The 22,407-nt window shown below is 49.1% G+C and overlaps 1 protein-coding gene across 2 annotated transcripts in view; it reads right to left on the reverse strand.

Annotated features, from left to right (window-relative positions):
• The window catches only part of DIAPH1 (diaphanous related formin 1), a 205,218-nt gene that overhangs the window by 130,167 nt on the left and 52,644 nt on the right, over nucleotides 1-22,407 (reverse strand). For both annotated transcript variants that reach the window (XM_039483243.1, XM_039483244.1), the window contains 8 exons: nucleotides 19,386-19,516; nucleotides 18,947-19,033; nucleotides 17,456-17,519; nucleotides 16,328-16,467; nucleotides 16,030-16,138; nucleotides 15,636-15,746; nucleotides 12,660-12,778; nucleotides 10,219-10,335 (listed from right to left, as the gene is read on the reverse strand). In XM_039483243.1, coding sequence (XP_039339177.1) covers nucleotides 10,219-10,335; nucleotides 12,660-12,778; nucleotides 15,636-15,746; nucleotides 16,030-16,138; nucleotides 16,328-16,467; nucleotides 17,456-17,519; nucleotides 18,947-19,033; nucleotides 19,386-19,516 — 878 coding nt within the window. The remainder of the gene's footprint in view (nucleotides 1-10,218; nucleotides 10,336-12,659; nucleotides 12,779-15,635; nucleotides 15,747-16,029; nucleotides 16,139-16,327; nucleotides 16,468-17,455; nucleotides 17,520-18,946; nucleotides 19,034-19,385; nucleotides 19,517-22,407) is intronic.

Below are 22,407 nucleotides of genomic sequence, written 5' to 3' on the forward strand. Positions count from 1 at the left end.
AAGACCAGTGCCCTACGCACATCTAACGTGTGTAGGTGGCGCTCCTCGTTGGAGGAATGGGGCTTAGGACAGAGTACCGGCAGAAAAATGTCCTGATCCATATGGAAAGCAGAGACCACCTTCGGGAGAAAAGTAAGGTGCGGGCGAAGCTGGACCTTATCCTTGTGGAAGACCGTATACGAGGGTTCCGAGGTCAAGGCCCTAAGCTCCAGGACACGTTGGGCTGATGTGACAGCAACAAGGAATGCTACCTTCCATGACAGATGAGACCAGGAACACATGGCCAAGGGTTCAAAGGGAGGACCCATGAGACGGGATAACACTAGGTTTAGATCCCATTGTGGCACGGGGGGCCTAGCATACAGGAATGAACGATCCAGGCCCTTTAGAAAGTGGGAGGTCATATTGTGGGAAAAGACCAAGTGGCTCTGTACCAGCGGGTAGAAGGCCAATATAGCCACCAAATGCACCCCGATGGAGGCGGGAGCTAGCCCTTAGGTCCTAAGGGACAGGAGGTAATTGAGAATGAGTTGGAGCGATGCGGACGATGGGGAGGTTCCCCGCCCCCCGCCCACCTAGAGAACCTGGACCATTTGGCCAGGTACATCCGTAGTGTAGACGACTTTCTGCTTCCCAAAAGAATTCGTTTGACATTCTCCAAACACCTCCCCCTCCTCCTCATCTAACCACGGAGCAACCACGCTGTCAGGTGAAGCACGGCAAGGTTGGGGTGGAGAAGGCATCACCCTTCCTGGGAGAGGAGATCCAGGCGAAGCAGCAGCCTTGGCGGGGGAGCCGCTAAGAGTTGCAGGAGGGTTCCGTACCAGTGCTGATGGGCCCAATCCGGGGCTATGAGGGTGCCCCACATACTGTCTGCTTTTACTTTTTGCAGGACTTTGCCTATTAGGGGGAAAGGTGGGAAGGCATAGAAAAGCTGGCCCAACCACTGAAGGAGGAAGGCGTCCGAGATCACCCCCCTTCCCACCCCTCCCCTGGAGCAGAACTGGGGGCAGCGTTGGTTCTGGTCGGTTACAAAGAGGTTGATCCGGTGAACTCCCCACTCTTGGAAGAGCTGTAGGTCGAACTCCCAATGGAGTGACCACTCGTACTGGTGGGAAAAAACCCTGCTGAGGCAATCGGCTCACACATTACGGACGCCGGGTAGGTGGAAGGCTCGCAGGGAGATATTGTGGGCTATACAGAACTCCCACAGGCTCAGGGCTTCGGAGCGCGTTCCTCCCTGTCTGTTGATGTAATACATCACAGCTGTACTGTCCATGAGGACTCTGACCACATTCCCACGAAGGTGCCACCAGAAAGCTACGCATGCCAACTGTATTTCCTTGAGCTCCCTGACGTTTAAGTGTAGGGACAATGCCAAGGCCGATCATCTCCCTTGGGTTTGAATGTTCCCTATATGGGCTTCCCAGCCCAGATCCGAGGCATCCGACACCAGGTCTAGTGAGGGGGAGATTTCTCTGAAGGGGACCCCTTGCAGCATGTTGCGCGGGAGGGACCACCATTGTAAGGCAGCAACTACCTGGGACGGTATCGTGACAACCTTGTCCAGCCTGTCCTGGGCCTGGGAATACTGGGAGGCCAGTCAGAGCTGGAGGGGCGTCATTCTGAGCCTGGCATGGTGAACCACGTACATGCACGCTGCCATGTGACCGAGAATTTGAAGGCACGCTCTCGCCGTCGCCATGGGGAAGGCCATGACCAAGGCAATGAGACATTTGAGGGTCTCGAACCTGTCTCGGGGAAGAGAGGCTGTGGCCTCTAAAGAGTCCAGTAGCGCCCCTATGAATTCTATGCACTGAACCGGAACTAACGTAGACTTGGTCTCGTTCACCACTAGGCTGAGATCTGCACACGTGGACAGGAGAAGTCCCACCTGGTCCTGCACCTGGGACCGGGAGGCGCTCTTGAGAAGCCAATCGTCCAGGTCTGGGAAAATCTGCACCCCTTTACTCCGGAGGTAGGCTGCTACCACCGCCATGCATTTGGTGAATACCCTGGGGGCCGTGGAAAGGCCAAACGGGAGGACCGTGAACTGGCAATGGTCCCCCCCCAACCAGGAATCGGAGGAAGCGCCCGTGTCCCTCGAATATATGGATATGGAAATACGTGTCCTGGAGGTCCAGGGCCACGAACCAATCCCCCGGGTCCAGGGAGGGAATGACAGAGGCCAGGGATACCATCCGGAACCTGTAGCGGACCATAAACCTATTGAGATCCCGTAGGTCTAGGATGAGTCTGAGCCCCCCTCTCGCCTTCAGGATCAGGAAATACCAGGAGTAGAAACCCCAGCCCTGGAATTCTACCAGTGCCCTTTCCATTGCCTCCATGCGGAGGTGGTGTGCCACCTCCTGGTCTAGGAGGCAGGTGTGCTCCAGGTCCCTGAGGCTCACCCGGTGCTGGGGGTTGGAGGTGAGGTGAACTGCAACATGTAGCCTTTGGAGATAGTGTTGAGGACCCACTGGTTCGACGTTATACGGGACCACTCCACTCGGAAGGCAGACAAACAGTTGCAGAACACAAACTTTTTGTGGGGGGCCACCGGGCCTGTTGCCAGGGAAGCCCCCCAGTTAATAGAGTCAAAACCGACTCTTTCCCAGCCTTTTGCCCTTCGAGGGGCCTGGCTGCGGGGCCAAGCAGGACTGACGTTGGGACCTACGACTCTGTTCCTTCGGTCTCTTGGGCAGGGGCTCATATCTGCTCCTAGCAGGAGGAGCTGAAGCTTGCGGTCTGGGCGTGTCCATCGTCAGAGGGATATAGAGGCCCAAGGTTTGTAGGGTGGTGCGGGAGTCTTTCAACCCGGGCAGGCGGACATCAGTTTGGTCCACGTACAACGCTTTCCTGTCAAAGGGAAGGTCCTGCATCAAGGACTGGAACTCTGCAGACAGTCCAGACAGGAGAAGCCACGATGCCCTGCGCATGGATATGGCGGAGGCCATCGAGCGGGCTGCTGTGTTGGCAACGTCCACCGCCGCCTGGAGGGCTGCTTTAGCCACTGCCGCTCCTTCCTCTACCGGAGCCCTGAACTCCTTTTTGTCCTGCTCCGGGAGGAGAGGTTCAAACTTTGGAAGGGACCCCTCATAGGTTGAAGTCATACTGGCTCAGTAGGGCTTGATGGTTGGCCACCCTGAGCTAGAAACTTGCCGAGGAATAAATCTTCCTGCCAAATGTATCCAGCCTTCTGGCATCCTTGTCTTTGGGGGTGGGCACGGGTTGACCGTGACTTTGCTGGTGGTTCACTGATTCCACCACCAGGGAATTAGGTGCCGGATGGGAATACAGGTATACTCGTGGTCCTTAGCCAGCACAAAGTACTTCCTCTCCGCTTCCTTGGAGATGGGGGCCAAGGAAGCTGGGGTTTGCCACAGGGTAGTCAAGAACATAAGAAAGGCCGTACCGGGTCAGACCAAAGGTCCATCTAGCCCAGTATCTGTCTACCGACAGTGGCCAATGCCAGGTGCCCCTGAGGGAGTGAACCTAACAGGCAATGATCAAATGATCTCTCTCCTGCCATCCATCTCCATCCTCTGACGAACAGAGGCTAGGGACACCATTCTTACCCATCCTGGCTAATAGCCATTTATGGACTTAGCCACCATGAATTTATCCAGTCCCCTTTTAAACATTGTTATAGTCCTAGCCTTCACAACCTCCTCAGGTAAGGAGTTCCACAAGTTGACTGTGCGCTGCGTGAAGAAGAACTTCCTTTTATTTGTTTTAAACCTGCTGCCTATTAATTTCATTTGGTGACCCCTAGTTCTTGTATTATGGGAATAAGTAAATAACTTTTCCTTATCCACTTTCTCAACATCACTCATGATTTTATATACCTCTATCATGTCCCCCCTTAGTCTTCTCTTTTCCAAACTGAAGAGTCCTAGCCTCTTTAATCTTTCCTCATATGGGACCTTCTCTAAACCCCTAATCATTTTAGTTGCTCTTTTCTGAACCTTTTCTAGTGCTAGAATATCTTTTTGAGGTGAGGAGACCACATCTGTACACAGTATTCGAGATGCGGGCGTACCATGGATTTATATAAGGGCAATAATATATTCTCAGTCTTATTCTCTATCCCCTTTTAATGATTCCTAACATCCTGTTTGCTTTTTTGACCGCCTCTGCACACTGCGTGGACATCTTCAGAGAACTATCCACGATAACTCCAAGATCTTTTTCCTGACTCGTTGTAGCTAAATTAGCCCCCATCATGTTGTATGTATAGTTGGGGTTATTTTTTCCAATGTGCATTACTTTACATTTATCCACATTAAATTTCATTTGCCATTTTGTTGCCCAATCACTTAGTTTTGTGAGATCTTTTTGAAGTTCTTCACAATCTGCTTTGGTCTTAACTATCTTGAGTAGTTTAGTATCATCTGCAAACTTTGCCACCTCACTGTTTACCCCTTTCTCCAGATCATTTATGAATAAATTGAATAGGATTGGTCCTAGGACTGACCCTTGGGGAACACCACTAGTTACCCCTCTCCATTCTGAGAATTTACCATTAATTCCTACCCTTTGTTCCCTGTCCTTTAACCAGTTCTCAATCCATGAAAGGACCTTTCCTTTTATCCCAAGATGTTGGCTACCCCCTGATGGAGAGGCAGGGCCACCCAGCCCGGTGCCGAGGACAAGAGTACATTAAAAAGAGAATTGGATGGCTCCTCCATCTCCTCAGCTGGAGATTGGACGCCACCCGCTTAAGAAGCTCCTAGTAGTGAGCCTTGAAGTCCTCCTGTGGGATGGGCGGTGGTGCCGTTATGGCCTCCGGTGCCGGTGAGGGGACCGGCAAGGAGCCTAGGACGTGGGGCAGTACTGGTGGGTCAATTCCCAGGTCAGAGTCCAGGCGCAGTGCCATTGGCTCCAGACCCGTTGATTTTTCCCTCTACCAAGGAGGGGAGGCCGAAGGAGCCTGGGACGCTCTGGCCACCGAGCGAGATCTCACCCGGGCGGGCATTTGTGGCCATGGTGCCCATTGACACCACTTCCCCTACCATGATGTCCCGTGCCACTGACCGAGTTGGGGGCCGGGCAGCACAGTTTGTTCTCACTGCACCGCACGTCTTGGAGACGGGCAGCTGGGTGCCGATGCTGAGGTCACCGTCGACCGTACAGTACCGTAGGACCAGTGAGAGCGACGGTGCCTTCCGCGTGACCGGGACCTCGACGAAAAGAATCAGTACCCGTCCGAGGTGCTGCTCATGTACTCATCCCGGCGGCTGGAGCTACGACACGCCGGTGCTGGTAAACCGCGAGAGGAGTCCCGCATGCGATGTCTGGTAGAGCGGGAACTCGAGTCGGAGCGTCAACGTCGGTAGCGTCAGGATCAGCTACGGTAGCTGCGACGCGAGGAAGAGCATTGGCGGCGCTTGTCCCGGTGCCTGTGTCCCCGGTCGCAAGGTGTGGAGGAGCCCCGAGGCTCCCGTGCGGGCGGCAAGCCAGTCAGCCTGAGTGGAGTAGAGGGCTGGTGTGAGCTGCAGGAAGACCGCATTGAGCGAGGCAGCGAGCGGTCCTCGGAGCTGGGACTGTGCCGCGTCGGTGAGGTTTGTTCTGCTCCCAGCGGCGGCTTCCCTCCAAATCGGGGGCCCGCCCTGGGTACCGGGAGGGTTAAGATGTCACGCGCGGCCTGTGCGGCCTCCAGTGTTGACGGCATCCTCACCACAGGGGAGGCACACATGGACAAGACCGGGCTGCTCCGCTCAACGCAAGTCGGAGGCCTGGGTCCTGAGGGGGATCGTGGGCTGCCGGGCGTGGGTCCGGCCTCACCCCTTTCCTTCTTTCGGCGCCGCTGAGTCTTCCCCTGTTTCTTGGAGGGGAAGTGGTGCCGGCTATTGGAGGGGACTTCACTCTGCACCGAAGACACGGTGCCGGGTGCCAAGTCCGTTCGGCATGCCGGTGCCAGGGCCAACGCTGATTCCATTAGGAGAGCGCGAAGCCTAATGTCTCTCTCCTTCTTAGTCCGTGGCTTGAACGATCTACAGATCCTGCAGCGCTCACTTACATGAGATTCGCGCAAGCAGTGGAGACACTGAGTATGTGGGTCCCTTCTTGGCATAGAACTGCAACAAGAGTCGCACGACTTGAAGCCTGGGGCACGGGGCATGTCCTGAGCCCAGTCAACTAACTTGAGAAACTATTCAACTATTGGAACAACTGTACTACTAAGGCTAACTAGAGAAGCTGCAGCAAGGCTGGAGCATGAAGTTCCGACTACCTTCACTGGCAGCAAGAAGGAATTGAGAGTGGAGGGAGTGCGCAGCTCCCCTTATAGCACGATACAGAGGCATCACTTCAGGGGTTGCAGCGGTGCTTCCCTAATATGGGTACTGCTAAGAGAAAAACTTCCGGCACCAGTGCATGTGGCGAGCACGCACACCTACTGTGGAATACACATGAGCAATCACTTGAAGAAGACAGATTATTTAGGGAGGTGGACTCCACAATTCTGTTGGGTGGGGAGGGAGAGTCATTTCTTGGAAAATATGAGTATCTACAGCTAGAGAGGACTACTCAATATCAAATCCTTCACTATAAATACAGCATACCAAGGCTATGTCATAGAGCAGTGGTTTTCAAACTTTATTTCAGGCGACCCAGTTGAAGAAAACTGTTGATGCCTACGATCCAACGGAGCTGGGGATGAGGGGTTTGGGGTGTGGGAGCTCAGGGCTGGGGAAGGGGGTTGGGGTGTGGGAGGTCAGGGCTCTGGGCTGGTGGTGCAGGCTCTGGGGTGGGGCCAGGGATGAGGGGGTTGGGGTGCAGGAGGGGGCTCTGGGTTTGGGGGGGCTCAGGGTTGGGGCAGGGGATTGGGGTGTGGGAGGAGGTCAGGGCTCTGGGCTGGGAATGCAGGCTCTGGGGTTCAGGAGGGGGCTCAGGGCTGGGGATGCAGGCTCTGGGGTTCAGGAGGGGGCTCAGGGCTGGGGCAGGGGCTTGGGGTGTGGGAGGGGGCCAGGGCTATGAGCTGGGGATGCAAGCTCTGGGGTTAGGCTTGGGATGAGGGGTTTGGGGTGCAGGAAGGGGCTCAGAGCTGGAGCAGGAGATTGGGGTGTGGGGTTAGGGCGTGGGCTTACCTCAGGTGGCTCCCTGTCAGCAGCGCCTGTCCTGGCACTGCGGACTGCGCTGCGCCCCAGAAGTAGCCAGCAGCAGGTCTGGCTCCTAGGCGGAGGTGCGCAAGCAGCTCTGTGCGGTTCTCGCCTGCAGGCCCCCCTTGATCCCCCTCCCCTCCCCAGCTCCCATTGGCTGGGTCCCGGCCAATGGGAGTATGGAACCGCTGCTCGGGGCAGGGGCAGCACGCGGAGCCCCATGGCCTCCCCGCCTAGGAGCTGGACCTGCTGCTGGTTGCTTCCAGGGTGCAGCGCAGTGTCAGAACAGGTAGGAATCAGCCTGCCTTAGCCGGGCAGCACCACTGATGGGACTTTTAACGGCTCCTGACCAGAGCCACTGCGATCCAGTGCCTGGGTCACAACCCACAGTTTGAAAACCACTGTGGTAGAGGATATACACAGATACAGCCCGACACTCCTGGGGCCAACTCACCTCATTTAAAATTTACTTGGTGGTATTATACCAGAATAGAAGTCTTCTGGCAAGGGATTTTCTAACAGATACCAAAAGCCATAGAACACAGTCAACTTTAACTTGTCTGTCACTGTCTCCTAATGACAAATCAGAACCTTTGGCCAGGTTATTTTAGATGACTGTTTGGATCTCTATGGCATAATCTTTTCATGCTCACCTCTAAGTACCAGACTGAATACAACCTAGAGCATTTTGGAAACAGCAAAAAAAAAAAAAAAAAAAAAAAAAAAATCAAGCTGTTCTTGACGCTGCATTAGCTGGTATCAAATTGTCCCAGGGAACAAGTTTAGCTCTAAGGGAATGTGTACACTGCAATTAGACACCCACAGCTGGTCCGTACCAGTTGACTCGAGCTCGCAGGGCTATTTCATTGAAGTGTAAACTTCCAGGTTCAGACTGGAGTCTGGGCTCTAGGACTCTGCAAGGTAGGAGAGTCCCAGAGCCTGACCTCCAGTCCCTGGGACCCTGCCACCTCACAGGGTCCTAGAGCCTGAGTTCCAGTCCAAGCCCAGAAGTCTACACTACAGTGAAATAGCCCTGCACCCTGAGCCCACAAGCCCAAGTCAGCTGCCACAGGCCAGCTGTAGGTTTTTAATTGCAGGGTAGATAAACCCAAAGACATTTAGCCAGGTTACACTTTTGAGAACCATATCTATAGCAGTTGCTGAATGTTTAACAATTTTTCACAAAGCAGGAGTCTAGTTTTGCTTGTTCTAGAACAGTCTCTCTCAACCTTTTCAGCCTGGAGAACCCTTATCTGAAAGCAAAACAATAAGTCTATATAATGTGAGTGTTGTTTCAGGAGGTTGACAGAGAATATTTGACCCTGAAGAGTAAAGGTATATGGGGAGTAAGATTTTCTTGCTTTTAGCTTGTAACAAAATTTTCAACCTCACAACATCCTGTTTACCTTTTGTAATCCCCCAGGGGGTCACAACCCAGCAACTGAAAACAGTGCTCTAGCATCATTAAAAGGCAATCCAGTCATCTGAAGCTCTATCACAGGATTCAGTTTTGGTTTTGTTCTCTTATATGAAACACAAAGTGCTTCCCACAAGATTCTCTGCCATTTTCTCTCCAGCTCTGTTGCAGAAATCTTCTTTGGTTGGACAAGCCTAAGAAATCTTGCTCTCATGCCAGATGGTTCTTTGGTTGAAGAACCATCTACTGAACCATTTGCTGAAATAGGCAGACTGGCCAGTAGCTTCCACCTCTATTCTCTGCAATTTTGTGGCAACATCAGAGGATGTGAAAAAACAGTTCAGGCGGGTGTGCCAACAAATGAAGGTGGTGTTCAGACTGCTTCTTTCCTTTAGTATCAACTTACATTGCTTTCTTCTCTTGCTTTCCCTATAAACTCCTGGAGCTTTTTCAAGGTCAGTGTTGCTTGACTGATGTCGATGTTCCACTCTGTGTACAGCTGAGTGCTCTCACATTCTAGAACTGCCCACCACACCCGTGCAGTGTCATAATCTTTGCAAAGGACACGTTCCCATTTGCAGAAAAGGATTTCTCAGACAGACAGTGAGACATCCTTTTTGAACAAGCTAGGTCAGAGGCCCAACTCATTTGATTCTGTGTAGTACACTACAATCCCTCATCTTCTGCCTATCCTGGGGCTATCAGAACTTTCTAAACTCTGTCTTCTATGCAACCTCCAATCCTTCGCCCCCGCCCCCCCCCCCCCATGATCATTCTGGCCATACTGGGTCAAACCAATCGTCCATCTAGTCCAGTATCCCATCTTCCAATGGTGGCCAATACCAGAGCTTCAGGAGGAGCATACAGAACAGGGCAGTTGAAGTGATCCATCCCTGTCTTCTCCTCTCAGCTTCTGGCAGTCTGAGGTTTAGGATTGCCTCAAGCATGGGATTGCATCCCTGACCATCTTGGCTAATTGATGGCTCTATCCTCCATGAACTTATCTAATTCTTTTTTTAACCCAATTATACTTTTGGCCATCACAATATCCCATGGCAATGAGTTCCATAGGCTAATTATGCATTGTGTGAAAAAGTACTCTCTTGTTAAACTTACTGTTTATTAATTTCATCAGGTGACCCCTGGTTTTTGCATTGTGGGAAAGGGTAAATAACACTTCTCCACTCACTTTTTCCATACCATTCATGATTTTTGTCCATCATATCCCTCCATAATCATCTCTATTCTAAGATGAATAGCTCCAATCTTTTTAGTCTTTCTTCATATAGACGATGTTCCATACCCTTGATCATCCTTGTTGCCCTTCTCTGAACCTTTTTTTGTTCCACTATATCCTTTTTTGAGATGGAGCTACCAGAACTGGACACAGCCTTCAAGGTGTGGGCATATTGTGAATTTATATAGTGGCATTATCACATTTTCTGTCTTATTTGCTATCCCATTCCTAACAGTTCCTAACATTGTTAACCTTTTCAAATGCTGCTGCACATTGAGCTGAAGTTTTCAGAGAACTATCCATGATGATTCCAAGATCTTTTTCTTGAGTGGCAACAGCTAATTTAGAACCCATCAGTATATGTGTGTAGTTGGGATTATTTTTTCCAAGAAAGTGCCTGTTTCTGCCACACACTGCCGGCATCTCTTCCAGCAGGCCCAGCACAAAGCTCCCCTCCTTACCTGGCTTCATAATCGTTGCGGATCAGCAGAAGGTGCTGCAGGATGGACAGGAAGAATGGCTCTGCTTTGGAATCCTTTACTGTGTTGAGGAGAATCTGGAAGACTTCACTAAAATCAGTGAAGAAAAGGTTAAGGAAACAAAAGTGTCTCTAGTGAGACATCCTGGTGCTCTACTTACTCTTTTGCTCTGTAGAGGAAGGCATTAGCCCTTCAAAGTACTATCCTCAAAACTTTATCAATGCATATTCCCCTCATACAGAAAGCTTAGCATGGAGAAAAGGGAAGAGGACACATTGCAGGAGACTGACCCAAAATGGTACTCTAATTTCTTCTCCCTGAGCCTTTCTAAAGCCAGACCAATATTTGGTAGGTGACATTCTAGTCCCTGATTGGAGTGGTGGTAGAAAAAGGGAGGCTGTTGGTAGCTCATTCATTCCACATCCACAAGCGGCAAGTGTCTAGTTTCGCTGTACCCCTCCCTTATGCACCCCCAAACAGTATCCCCAGTCTCCACTTTGGGGATGAGGGTAAAGTCACACGTTTCCTCCCCTCCAAGTAACATCTTTTCCATTATGCAATGGCCCTTTGGCTCCTTCTGCTTCAAGAGTCCCCTTTTCTTCCTCAGATCAGCCAACCTAAACTCTCTGGAAACTAAACAAATCTAAGTTTTTTAAAAAAAGAGGGTGTTGATGGGAAGAACAACAATTAGAAATCCATTTCTTTTTCCCATCATTCATGGGGCGAGACATATGAACAGGACAACTTATTCAGTGTGGGGGTTTTCTGTTTGGTTTTTATAACATTTTCTAGGAGAAAAAAAGACAAAGGTGTATGCAGCATCACAGGTGCAGAGGACTGTACAAATTATGCAGCCACTCACCCCCATGTACAAGGAGGGAGCCCTTAGTCCCTGGGCCACAAGGCATGCTCCCTAGAGGGGAAAGTGCAAGCCCACATACATAGACACACACAAACTCCTATTTCTTGCAGCCCCCAAGGCACCTTTACCTTGGAGGAGCACAAAAGATCCTGTTGCATGTGGCCAGAAACCCCAATTCAACCTGCTGATTAGAAATTCTAGTGCCTCTTTGTGTGTTAACACCACAGCCAGTCCTAATGAAGAAAAGTAGCATATGCCACTTTCCAGGTGACAAAGGTTTTAGCTTCAGTCTCCTGTTAGCAAGGAGGGATCAATAATCATCCCTCGCCCCGCCAAACAAGGCCTGGACAACCAGCATTTGGCATGACTTCTCCAGCCTAAGTTCTCACTAATAGAGAGACCAACTCTGGTGGGGGATTTTCCATGACATCTGACCTCCAGTTCCTGAGCTCACATCTTTCTCTCTAGGATGTGGAAAAGTTGTTCAGGCTCCTGACAAAATACTCATCATATCTGTTCCTAAAAACTGCAAGTAAAGCAATGGTAGAGGCGCAGCTACACGTGGCAGATGCTATACCTAAGGGATATATATGCCTCTGTATAAAATGGGGACATTCCCTAGTACAAGGCTTGGTATGGTTCTGTCTAGGTTTTCATTACATGCTGGATTGATGAAGGAAAATACTCTACTTTGTTTTTGTAAAGCAGCAGTTGTTCCAGGTGCCCTCCAGTGGCAAAATCCAAAATATATTTGTTTTGGTAAATGTCAATAAACATCAATTTCACTGGATAAGCACAAACTGACAAAAATATTTCCATCAATAACCAAAATTTACAGATAGACAAAGTAAGAAAAATGCTGCTTGAAAACTTATTAGAGTTTGATATTTACTCTGTATATTTTGACATTCGATGTTGTGTTTTAATGGTTATAAAGCTTCATCTTTTTGAATCTCAACACCTATTATCACCTGACCTTCACATAATTTCCCATAACTGTGAAAATTTAAATAGATAAAAATTAAAAATGCTGAAAAATAAACCAATATTATCCATCAAAATTATAAAAAAATAAAAATCAAGTTCTGCCACGCCTACTTATTTATTGCACACAAACTACAGTGTCCATAAAAAGTCAAGTCTGAACAGACATCCGAAACAGAAGTTTCTGGAAGCATCAGACAAGCTGCATCCTGCAACCTCCCAAATGACCAAGGTCTCGTCTTCCTCTTTTTGCTAATAAACTGCCAAATCCCTAGTAGAGGACCAGCATACCTGCCTGTGCTTCGCTAACTCATGTCTTCAGACTTTGCCTGAAGGATCAGTGGCATCCTACAATGTACTGGGCAGCTCTGTCCCAAACAAACCTTGGAACCCATGTGACAATGATGACAGCAAGCTGAGCTCAGCCCAGACATTACTTGACCAGAAGAAAGATCATCAACCTCAGTCTCTCTCCCTACATGGAGGCAGGAATGGTACAAAGACTGGCGCTAAGAAATTTCCTGGGAATACTCCTGTCCCAAACGCAACCCCTGCCCAATAAGCAGCAGCAGGATATTCCATTTCAATGCGAATGTCCTCAAGGCGGCTCCTGAGGTCTTCAGAATCCTCCTCACCATGTTCTTCAAATACACTCAGCTGCACCTTCAGTTCCTCATTCTCCAGTTTCCGCAGCTCCTGCCAAGAGCATGAGTACATCATAGAGGGGCCATCAGAAGCTATACAGACTCTGGTGGGGTCACTTGAGAGCACGCAGTTTTTCAGATGGGAGCTAAACAAGGGCTACGTTAGAGCACAAAGGAATGTAATGAGGGGCCAACATACATTAATGTGCAAACAAGTCTGCTGGAAGCCCTAAGAGAGCACAGGCCAGCATGGAGCCACAGATAAGAGGCCCACCAGTGATGGTAAAAATTCACAGTCACAAGAAGATAGGATCATCATACGCTCCAGGAGAGTGCACAGTAACATGGACAGGGCCAGTGCACGCAAACAGCAAAGGGAATGTGATCACCATCCAAATGACCCTGGGATGCTGGGTAACTAAGAGAGAGGAAGCACTGACCAGGAACAGGGCTGCAATACAGCCCACGTCATTCCTGCAGCAAGGGTTTGAACATAGAACAGCCATAATGGGTCAGACCAATGGTTGGTTTAGCCCAGTATCCTGTCTTCTGACAATGGCCAATACCAAGTGCTTCAGAGGAATGAACAGAACAGGCAATCAAGTCATCTGTCCCCTATTGTCCACTCCCAGCATCTGACAGTCAGAGGTGAGGGACACCCAGAGCATGGGTGGTGTATCCCTAACCATCTTGGCTATTAGCCATTGATGGACCTCTCCTCCAGGAACCTATCTAATTCTTTTTTGAATCTTGTTATAATTTTGGTCTTCACAACATCCCTTGGCAATGAATTCCAGAGACTGACTGTGCATTACTGTGAAGCATTTCTTTTTGTTTGCTTTAAACCTGCTGCCTATTAATTTCAGAGGGTGATCCTGGGTTCTTGTGTTATGTGAAGGAGTAAATAACATTTCTTTATTCACTTTCTCCACACCATTCATAATTTTATAGACCTCTATCATATTCCCCCCTTAGTCATCTATTTTCCAAGATGAACAGTCTTTTTAATCTTTTTAATCTTTATTCACATGGAAGCTGTACCTCTAATAGTTTCTGTGGCCCTTCTCTGTACTTTTTCCAATTCCAATATATCTTTTCTGAGATGAGGACATCAGAATTGCATGCAGTATTCAAGGTATGGGCGTACCATGGATTTACATCCTGGCATTATGATTTTACTGTCTTCTTATCTATCCTTTTCCTAATGGCGCCTAACATTGTTACCTTTTTTGACTGCCACTGCACATTGAGCAGATGTTTTCAGAGAACTATCCACAATGACTCCAAGATCTCCTTCTTGACTGGTACCCGCTAATTTAGATCCCATCATTTTTTATGTATGACTGGGATTACATTTTCCAATGTGTACTACTTTGCATGAATTTCACATGCCAAGTCATCCAGTTTTGTGAGATCTCTTTGTAACTCTCTGCAGTAGACTTAACTATCTTGAGTAATTTTATGTATCAGAGGGGTAGCCGTGTTAGTTTGGATCTGTAAAAAGCAACAAAGAGTCCTGTGGCACCTTATAGACTAACAGATGTATTGGAGCATAAGCTTTCGTGGGTGAATACCCACTCATGCGTCTGACAAAGTGGGCATTCACCCACAAAAGCCTATGCTCCAATACATCTGTTAGTCTATAAGGTGCCACAGGACTCTGTTGCTTTTTTGAGTAATTTTGTATCATCTACAAACTTTGCCACCTCACTGTTTACCCCTTTTTCCAGATCATTTATGAACATGTTGAACAGTACTAGTCCCAGTACAGATTCCTGGCAGACACTGCTATTTACCTCTCTACATTCTGAAAACTGATCATTTATTCCTACCCTTTGTTGTTTCCTGTCTTTTAACCAGTTACTGATCCATGAAAGGACCTTCCCTCTTATCCCATGACTGCTTACTTTGCTTAGTAGCCTTTAGTGAGGGACCTTGCAAGAGGCTTTCTGAAAATCCAAGTACACTATATTCACTTGGTCACCCTTGCCCACATTTGTTGATCCCCTCAAAGAATTCTAATAGATTGGTGAGGCATTATTTCCCTTTACAAAAGCTGTGTTGACTCTTCCCCAACAAATAGTGTTTATTTATGTGTCTGATAATTCTGTTTTTTACTATAGTTCAACCAATTTGCCTGGTAATTAAGTTAGGCTTACCGGTCTGTAATTGCCAGGATCACCTCTGGAGCTTTTTTAAAAAATTGGCATCACATTAGCTTTCCTCCAGTCATCTAGTACAGAGACTGATTTAAGTGATAAATTACATAGCACACTTAGGAGTTCTGCAATTTCATATTTGAGTTCCTTCAGAACTCTTGGGTGAATACCATCTAGTACTGGTGACTTAGCACTGATTAATTTATCAATTTGTTCCAAAACCTCCCCTACTGATACCTCAATATGGGATAGTTCCTCAGATTTGTCACCTAAAAAGAATGGCTCAGGTATGGAAATCTCCATCCCATCCTCTGTGGTGAAGAATGATAAAAATAATTCATTTAGCTTCTCCGCAATGGCCTTATCTTCCTTGAGTGTTTCTTTAGCACCTCGATTGCCCAGTGGCTCCACTGATTGTTTGGTAGTTAGTTTTGCTATTAGTTTTTGAATTTTGCTAGTTGCTCTTCAAATTCTTTTTTGGCCGGCCTAATTATACTTTTTATACTTGACTTGCCAGAGTTTATGCTCCTTTCTACTTTCCTCAGTAGTATTTAACTTCCAATTTTTAAAGGATGCCTTTTTGCCTCTAGCCACTTTCTTTTATTGGGAAGAACAATATTACTTTGTCACTACCAGAGCCTTTTAACAGCATAAGGTACTTTCAATACAAATACAATTGCTGAGATGGTGGTTGTTGCTTCTCTCATCGAGCATGATGGTGCCCCATAGGAGGAGATGATTGACCCTTACCATAAGGATGTGCTGCAACCCAGAACGCATCAGTTCACTTCGAATATGAACTCGGAAGTCGAGCTCATCAGCAGGGATGATAAGGGCATTGATCAGCTGCATACAGGCTACCTAAAATAGGGAGACAGACAGTTTCTGCATCAGACTGAGCCAGGCCTCTATCCCCTCATCCAACACTTCTAGTCAGGCACTCATAATGTCCAGAACACTGTACCCATCAACCAGGGAAGTGCTACAAATAGGGAGATATCAAACAGATGGCATCTTACACCCTCCCTCCCATATCCTCCTCACTACAAACAGAGAGCAGTCAAACTGCTGGAGTCGACTAATCCTCTCTTGTTCCTCCCCTAGAACAGAGAACAGTACCCACAAATTCTGAGGGTTGAGGTACCTTCAGTGCCACGGAGGTTCCTCCCCTTAAACCATCCAACAAGGGACCGAATCGCTCCACTTCATCCACTTCTGCTCGCTCTGTCAGTGCCCCCAGAACTCGCTCATGCCTGAAACAGTAGAAAGAGGGAATCAGCAGCAGTCTCAATTGGGGGTGGGGTGGGACGGGAAGAGGTATGCTTGCGTGTATCATCGTTGTAAAACAAAGAGACCGGGAGAGAAATGGGGACTCCAGAGAGAGGTAAATGACAGCCAGCTCAAGAGAGATGAGTGGCATAATGTATCCCATAGACACGTACATGTCCTCGGGCTGAGGCAGGATACAGAGAGCAGACAGCAGCTTCACAGCATCTATCATCATGGAAGGGACTTTGGGGTCAACAGCTCTCACCAGCAGCAAGATCCCCTCCTCCGTTTCCAGCATTGTCTTGATTCCAAACTGAAGGGGAAAGAAAGAATGAGTTAATATATTTGACTCAGCCAGCCCACTAAGGAGCATAGTGCAAACTGTTTATGGCTCAAAGCTGAGACTGCTTTAAGGCTAAAGGGAGGCAACTTCACCACAAACAGTGCAGATGGCAAGACACCTGTCCAATATCTGTCCACACATCCCTTCTATTATTTCAGAGGGGAGACCAAGGAAGGACAAGGGGGTAGGAGTTGGGGTGTCCTAAAAGGTCAAGGCCAGAAAGAAGAAAGGTGCTTAGTGGGATCTTGACAGGTGTGCATGGGTGTGCACAGTGAAAGGAGAGTGCCCGCGAGAACAGTATCAGAGAGAAAGGAGTCAAAGAAGCTAGAAAGGAGAGATATAGAGACCTCACAGCGTATGTGAGTGAGAAAGGAAGGGTGAAGAGAACCAAAGGTACAAGCAAGTTTAATAGAATTAGTACTAGGTGTCCCAGAATGCCTGCAAATGAGAAGGTAAAGTAGGACAGCCTGGGGCATGAGTGAGAAAGACAGAGAAGGGGAGGCTGGACAGAGGGCAAAGATGTAGAATACAAGCAAACAGCAAAGGAGACAGGGATATTGGTGTCCTCAGAGTGCCCACAGTTGTGCAGCGGTATAGCAGAGAGAATGACACAGACTGAAGATAGTGCAGTACCAAAGTGCCCCCAAATGTCTGCAAAAGAGAGTATGGCAGGATGGAGCGAAAGTACACTGGGGCCCCAGAAGAAGTAGGAGCAGCACAGAAAAGAGGTGTGGGATGGGGGGGGAGAGGAGAGAGAGAAGGCAGAATGTGCACAGTCTGAGGAAGGGGATGAGACGTGTGAGTGAAATGTAAGCAAGGGTTTACTGAAGAGTCAGGAGCCTCCATCCCCACTTCCCCTACCACTTTTGGGGACGGCCCCATGCCACCAGTGCAGAGACTACAAGGAAGAGGAGGTGGCAATATATGGATGTATCTAGGGAAAGGACGGGGCTCTCACCTTGTTGTTCATGAAAGCCTTCAGGCATCGGATGATCTCATGTTTGCTCCGGGTGTCATAGGAGCTATGAGGAAGGAAAGCCAGCTGATGAAGTCACATGGAGCATGATACATGGCATCATCCTTCCCCCCAATTAAAGGACAGTAGGCCCACAACTGTCAGGTGGGTCCAGGAAAGGTCTTAGGTGTTCACTGCTGCATTAAGACTCCAACCTCACTAAATGCCCGCCCCCCAGTGCGCGCGCACGCACAGACACACTCCCTCCCCACCCTCCCACTGAATTCAAAAGACAGGGAAAAACCCCACTCTCACCCCCCATTACCCCCCCCCCCCATACACACACACACTCGGCCCAACTTTAGCCTCTGTCCTTTAGTCTCCCCCCCACGAGTCATCCCCACGTACACATCCCTATTCATTTCACCCCACTAAAGACTTCTTCTGGCAAACCCTAGACACAAACCACTGCCCCATAACTGAACCCCACTGGAGCAATGCCCCCTCCTCACAACACCCACACATTTCTGACCATGCAGTGAAACCTCCCTGCCCCAAGACTTTCTTCTTGTTGCCCCCCACCACCTTCAATTAGCCAAACAATATATACATGTAGTAATAATCCTGTAGCCTCATAAACCCTTTAGGATTATGAGAGCTTGTAAACTCAACAGGACAGGGTCTTACTTGACTCCATCTGTAGAGAGCTCTTCAGCCACGGATCCCAAAGCACTTCATAAAGATGGGTAAAGTACCACCACCCCCATTTAATAGATGGGGAAACAGACAGGGGTGGGGAGATATAGAGAGTCAGTGGCAGAGCCAGGAAAAGAATCCAGGTTTCCTGGTTCCCAGACTCCTGTCCTAACCATGAAACTGTGATGGATTTGGAGGTGCCCTGTGATAATTTATGAATACTGTATGTTGGCCTGGTGATTGGGGTGTTTTCTGTATGACTTCATAGATTTAATTCAACAGCAGTGTGTCTGTAAAAACAGGCAGACAGAAGAAAGAATGGCTGAAGATAGCACACACTTGACAGTTGGTAGGGGACAACGCCAGAAATGTTAGCTTTGATGACTGTTCCTCCACTGACAGCCAACCTACAAAACTGGTTGTGACCAGGATGGGAAAAGGCCTATGAACACAGAAGAACAAGAGCACTTTCCTATGTAATGCTTTCTTCCTACTACTAAAATGAACACTCCCCTTGGCTTTAGGAAGGCAGCCTGTTCACTGGATATCACTGGTCACAGACTCGCAGAGGGAAGAACTGCAGGTGCTCAAACTTGGTCTAACCTGCAGGATACACAGGATGCTGTTGCCCAAGGCCTGGTCTAAGAGCGGGAGAATTGTGGAAAAAGCTCAAAGTCTGATGCCTGAGGGACACACTTAGAGAGACCAGGCAGGGGACAGATGTGCAGCTAATCCTGGAACCATAACAGACATACTTAGGGCGCTTTATAAATAGCTTCCATTCAATTTGTCCCTCACCTGGGTGCCTCGTCCTTCTCATCATGGAGCCTTTTTAATATGTCCAGCAGGCAGTTGAGGCCCTCAGCCCCAAAATTCTGTACCCAGCTGTAAGAAAACAGTCATATTAGCAGCACATAGAAGAAGGACTGAACATCACAAGAACCTCAACCACCCCCTGCCCTCTCTCTTCTCTGCTCAATCACAACAGGGCTGCCCAGAGGGTGGGGCAAGTGGGGCAATTTTCCCCAGGCCTCAGGCCCTGCAGGGGCCCCCCATGAGAATATAGTATTCTATACTATTGCAACTTTTTTTTATGGAAGGGGCCTCCAAAATTGCTTTGTCCCAGGCCCCTTGAATCACAATGCACCATCCCCAGCCCCGATAAGTAAGCACCTAACCCCCTTGCTTAGAGCTTCAACTCCCTGCCTGATCTCCTTTGCTCCAACCAGCCCTTTACCTGACAGGGTTGTTGTTGAGCGACACTCGCAGAGACTCCAAACAACCAAGCAATTGGGCATCCCTGAGATTTGATTTCAGCTCCTGGATATAGATCATGGCTGACTTGGAGCTCTCCTTCTGACTCATGCCCTACACAGGGAAGAAAGAACAGGCCATCAGGTAAACTAGCTGTGGTTGCAGCACCAGGGCATAGAAATAGGTTTTCAAAATGGTATTTTTATGTTGTGTGAGTGGGCATACACATACATGCACCCTCCATTTCAAAGAGCTTCAGAGTGAAGCTAGCCTAGCTGAAGCATTAACTGCTAAATTAGTTGTAAAGTTTAGTCATCCTCAAAACTTGAAACCTACCTAATTTAGTTTAGTGTTCAAAGTAAACGTAACAGTTATATTTAATTGGCTTTCTCAATATACACAAATGAACATAGACACACAACTGAATTAGAATGTTGGAGTTATTTAAAAAAAAAAAAGTTTGAAGGTCAGAGGTATTTCATAGTTACATTTCTGACCCCTTTCCCCTGCCCTCCATCCATCAAGCTTACAGGCAATCAGTACAATTCATATTAGGAGGCTGTAACTATAGTGGGAGAGGTGGCCATCAGTAATTGGTGAGTGAGGCAGATTTGGCTCTCCAGCTCCTATAGGAATGGTGCCCAAGTCAGTTCTGTTTCTGGACTATATACAGATGGATAGAAGGGGAGATGTTGATGTTTGGAACTGCTGATGGATACGTGAAGTGGAGGAGGATCTGTGTTTGGGTCAGTGGCCCTTTGCGCATCAGTGCATATGTTTCACTGTATTTCAGAATACATACCGTATTTTCCGGCGTATAAGGCGACTGGGCGTATAAGACGACCCTCTAATTTTCCAGTTAAAACATAGGTTTTGGCCTATACTCGCCGTATAAGACTACCCCCCCTTCTGAGGCAACACCATTTAATAACACCAGATTTGATTTAAATAAATTTAATTAAAATGGTTTTTACTTACTGGTACTTACCAGGAGTCAGAGGGCTCTGGGCTGCCCGCTGCGGCGGGGAGCCCAGAGCCTTTTAAATCCCAGCCGCGGCAGGGAGTCAGAGGGCTCTGGGTTGCCTGCTGCGGCGGGGAGCACAGAGCCTTTTAAATCCCAGCCGCGGCCAGGAATCAGAGGACTCTGGGCTGCCCGCTGCGGCTGGGATTTAAAAGGCTCTGGGCGCCCCGCCACAGCGGGCAGCTCAGAGCCCTGATTCCCGGCCGCGGCTGGGATTTAAAGGGCTCAGGGCTCCCCGCGGCTGCCAGCAGCCCAGAGCCCTTTGAATCCCACCCCCCCCACCCCCATACCTAGGGATGCAGGGCCAGCTCCACCGAACTGCAAAATCAAAACAGAACGTCCCTGGGCTGATACTGTATGTACCGCGCTGAGCCAATCACGGCAAGTGGTGTCATCTATTAATGCATACAAAGCCTGCTCGGATTGGCTGAGTCAGAGAGGCGGGCTATTACAACCTTTGCCAATCCGAGCAGGCTTTGTATGCATTAATAGATGACACCGCTTGCCGGGATTGGCTTAGCGCGGTACATACAGTATCAGCACAGGGACATTCTGTATGTAGCCGAAACTACAGTATGTTTATACCCGGCGTATAAGACGACCCCCGATTTTTGGGGGTTGTTTTTTAGTATAAAAAGTCGTCTTATACGCCGGAAAATACGGTAAGTAGTGCCTACCAAATTCACGCTCTATTTTGGTCAGAGTCATAGGATTTTAAAAATTGTAAATTTTATGATTTCACATATTTAAATTAAAATTTCACAGTGTTGTAATTGTAGGGGTCCTAAACAGTGTTCCCTCTAATTTTTCCCATGCATGTGCAGAATGAATTTTGTTATGTGCACCAATATGGGGGTGATGCATCACCTCCATATTGGTGCACATAACAAAATTCATACGGTGGGGGTGGGGCTCAGGGGTTCAGAGTGTGGGAGGGTGAGGACTCCGGTGGGGGATGCGGGCTCTGGGGTGGAGCTGGGGCCAAGGGTTGGAGTGCGGGGTATATGTGTGGAGGTGAGGGCTCTGGCTGAGGGTGAGGGTTCTGGGGTGGGGCCAGGGATGAGGGGTTTGGGTTGCTGGCTGCCCTGGGGCTACAGCGGGAGAGACGCCTCTCCTCACTGTGGCAGCTCTGGGGCTGGGGCAGTGGGATAGGTGCCTCTCCCCTGGCCAAGGCAGGTCCAGGCCGGGGCTGGATTGGGGCTCCTCTTCCCCAGCCATGGCAGGTCTGGGCTGGGGCTGGTGGGGAGAGGCATCTCTCCCCACCACAGCCCTAAGCACCTGCATGGTGCTTAACAGGCTGCTGCGCGGCCATGCAGCTTAGAGGGAACTTAGATCCCGACCCAAAAAGGAGCGTTTTGGGGGGGGGTCGCAAGGTTATTGGGGGGGGGAAGGGTTGCGGCACTGCTAACCTTATTTCTGTGCGGCTGCTAATGGTGGTGCTTGCCTTTAGAGGTGAGGGGGCCAGAGTGTATTGGCTGCTGGCCGGAAGCCCAGCTCTGAAGGCAGAGCTGCCACCAGCAGCAGCGCAGATATAAGGATGGCCTGGTATGGTATTGCCACCCTTCTGCACTGCTGCCTTCAGAGCTGAGCCTTCGGTCAGCAGCCGCCACTCCCTGACCACCCAGCTCTGAAGGCAGCAGCGCAGAAGTAAGGATAGCATGGTATGGTACTGCCACCTTTACTTCTGCGGCGGGGTGCTGTGTTCAGAGCTGGGCACCCAGCCAACAGCCACCACTCTCCAGCTGCCCAGCTCTAAGGCAGTGAAGAAGTAAGGGTGGCAATACCGTCACCCCTTTAAAATAACCCTGTGACCCCCCTGCAACTCCCTTTTGGGTAAGGACCCCCAATTTGAGAAACACTGGTCTCTCCCTTGAAATCTAGGAGAAAAGCACATAAAAGACCAAATTTCACAGTCCGTGATGCGTTTTTCATGGCTGTGAATTTGGTAGGGCCCTACTCTTAAGAGAAACAGAACTCTGTATCT

The sequence above is a fragment of the Mauremys reevesii genome, linkage group 8, assembly GCF_016161935.1.
Source record: "Mauremys reevesii isolate NIE-2019 linkage group 8, ASM1616193v1, whole genome shotgun sequence".
NCBI classification, from domain to species: domain Eukaryota; kingdom Metazoa; phylum Chordata; order Testudines; family Geoemydidae; genus Mauremys; species Mauremys reevesii.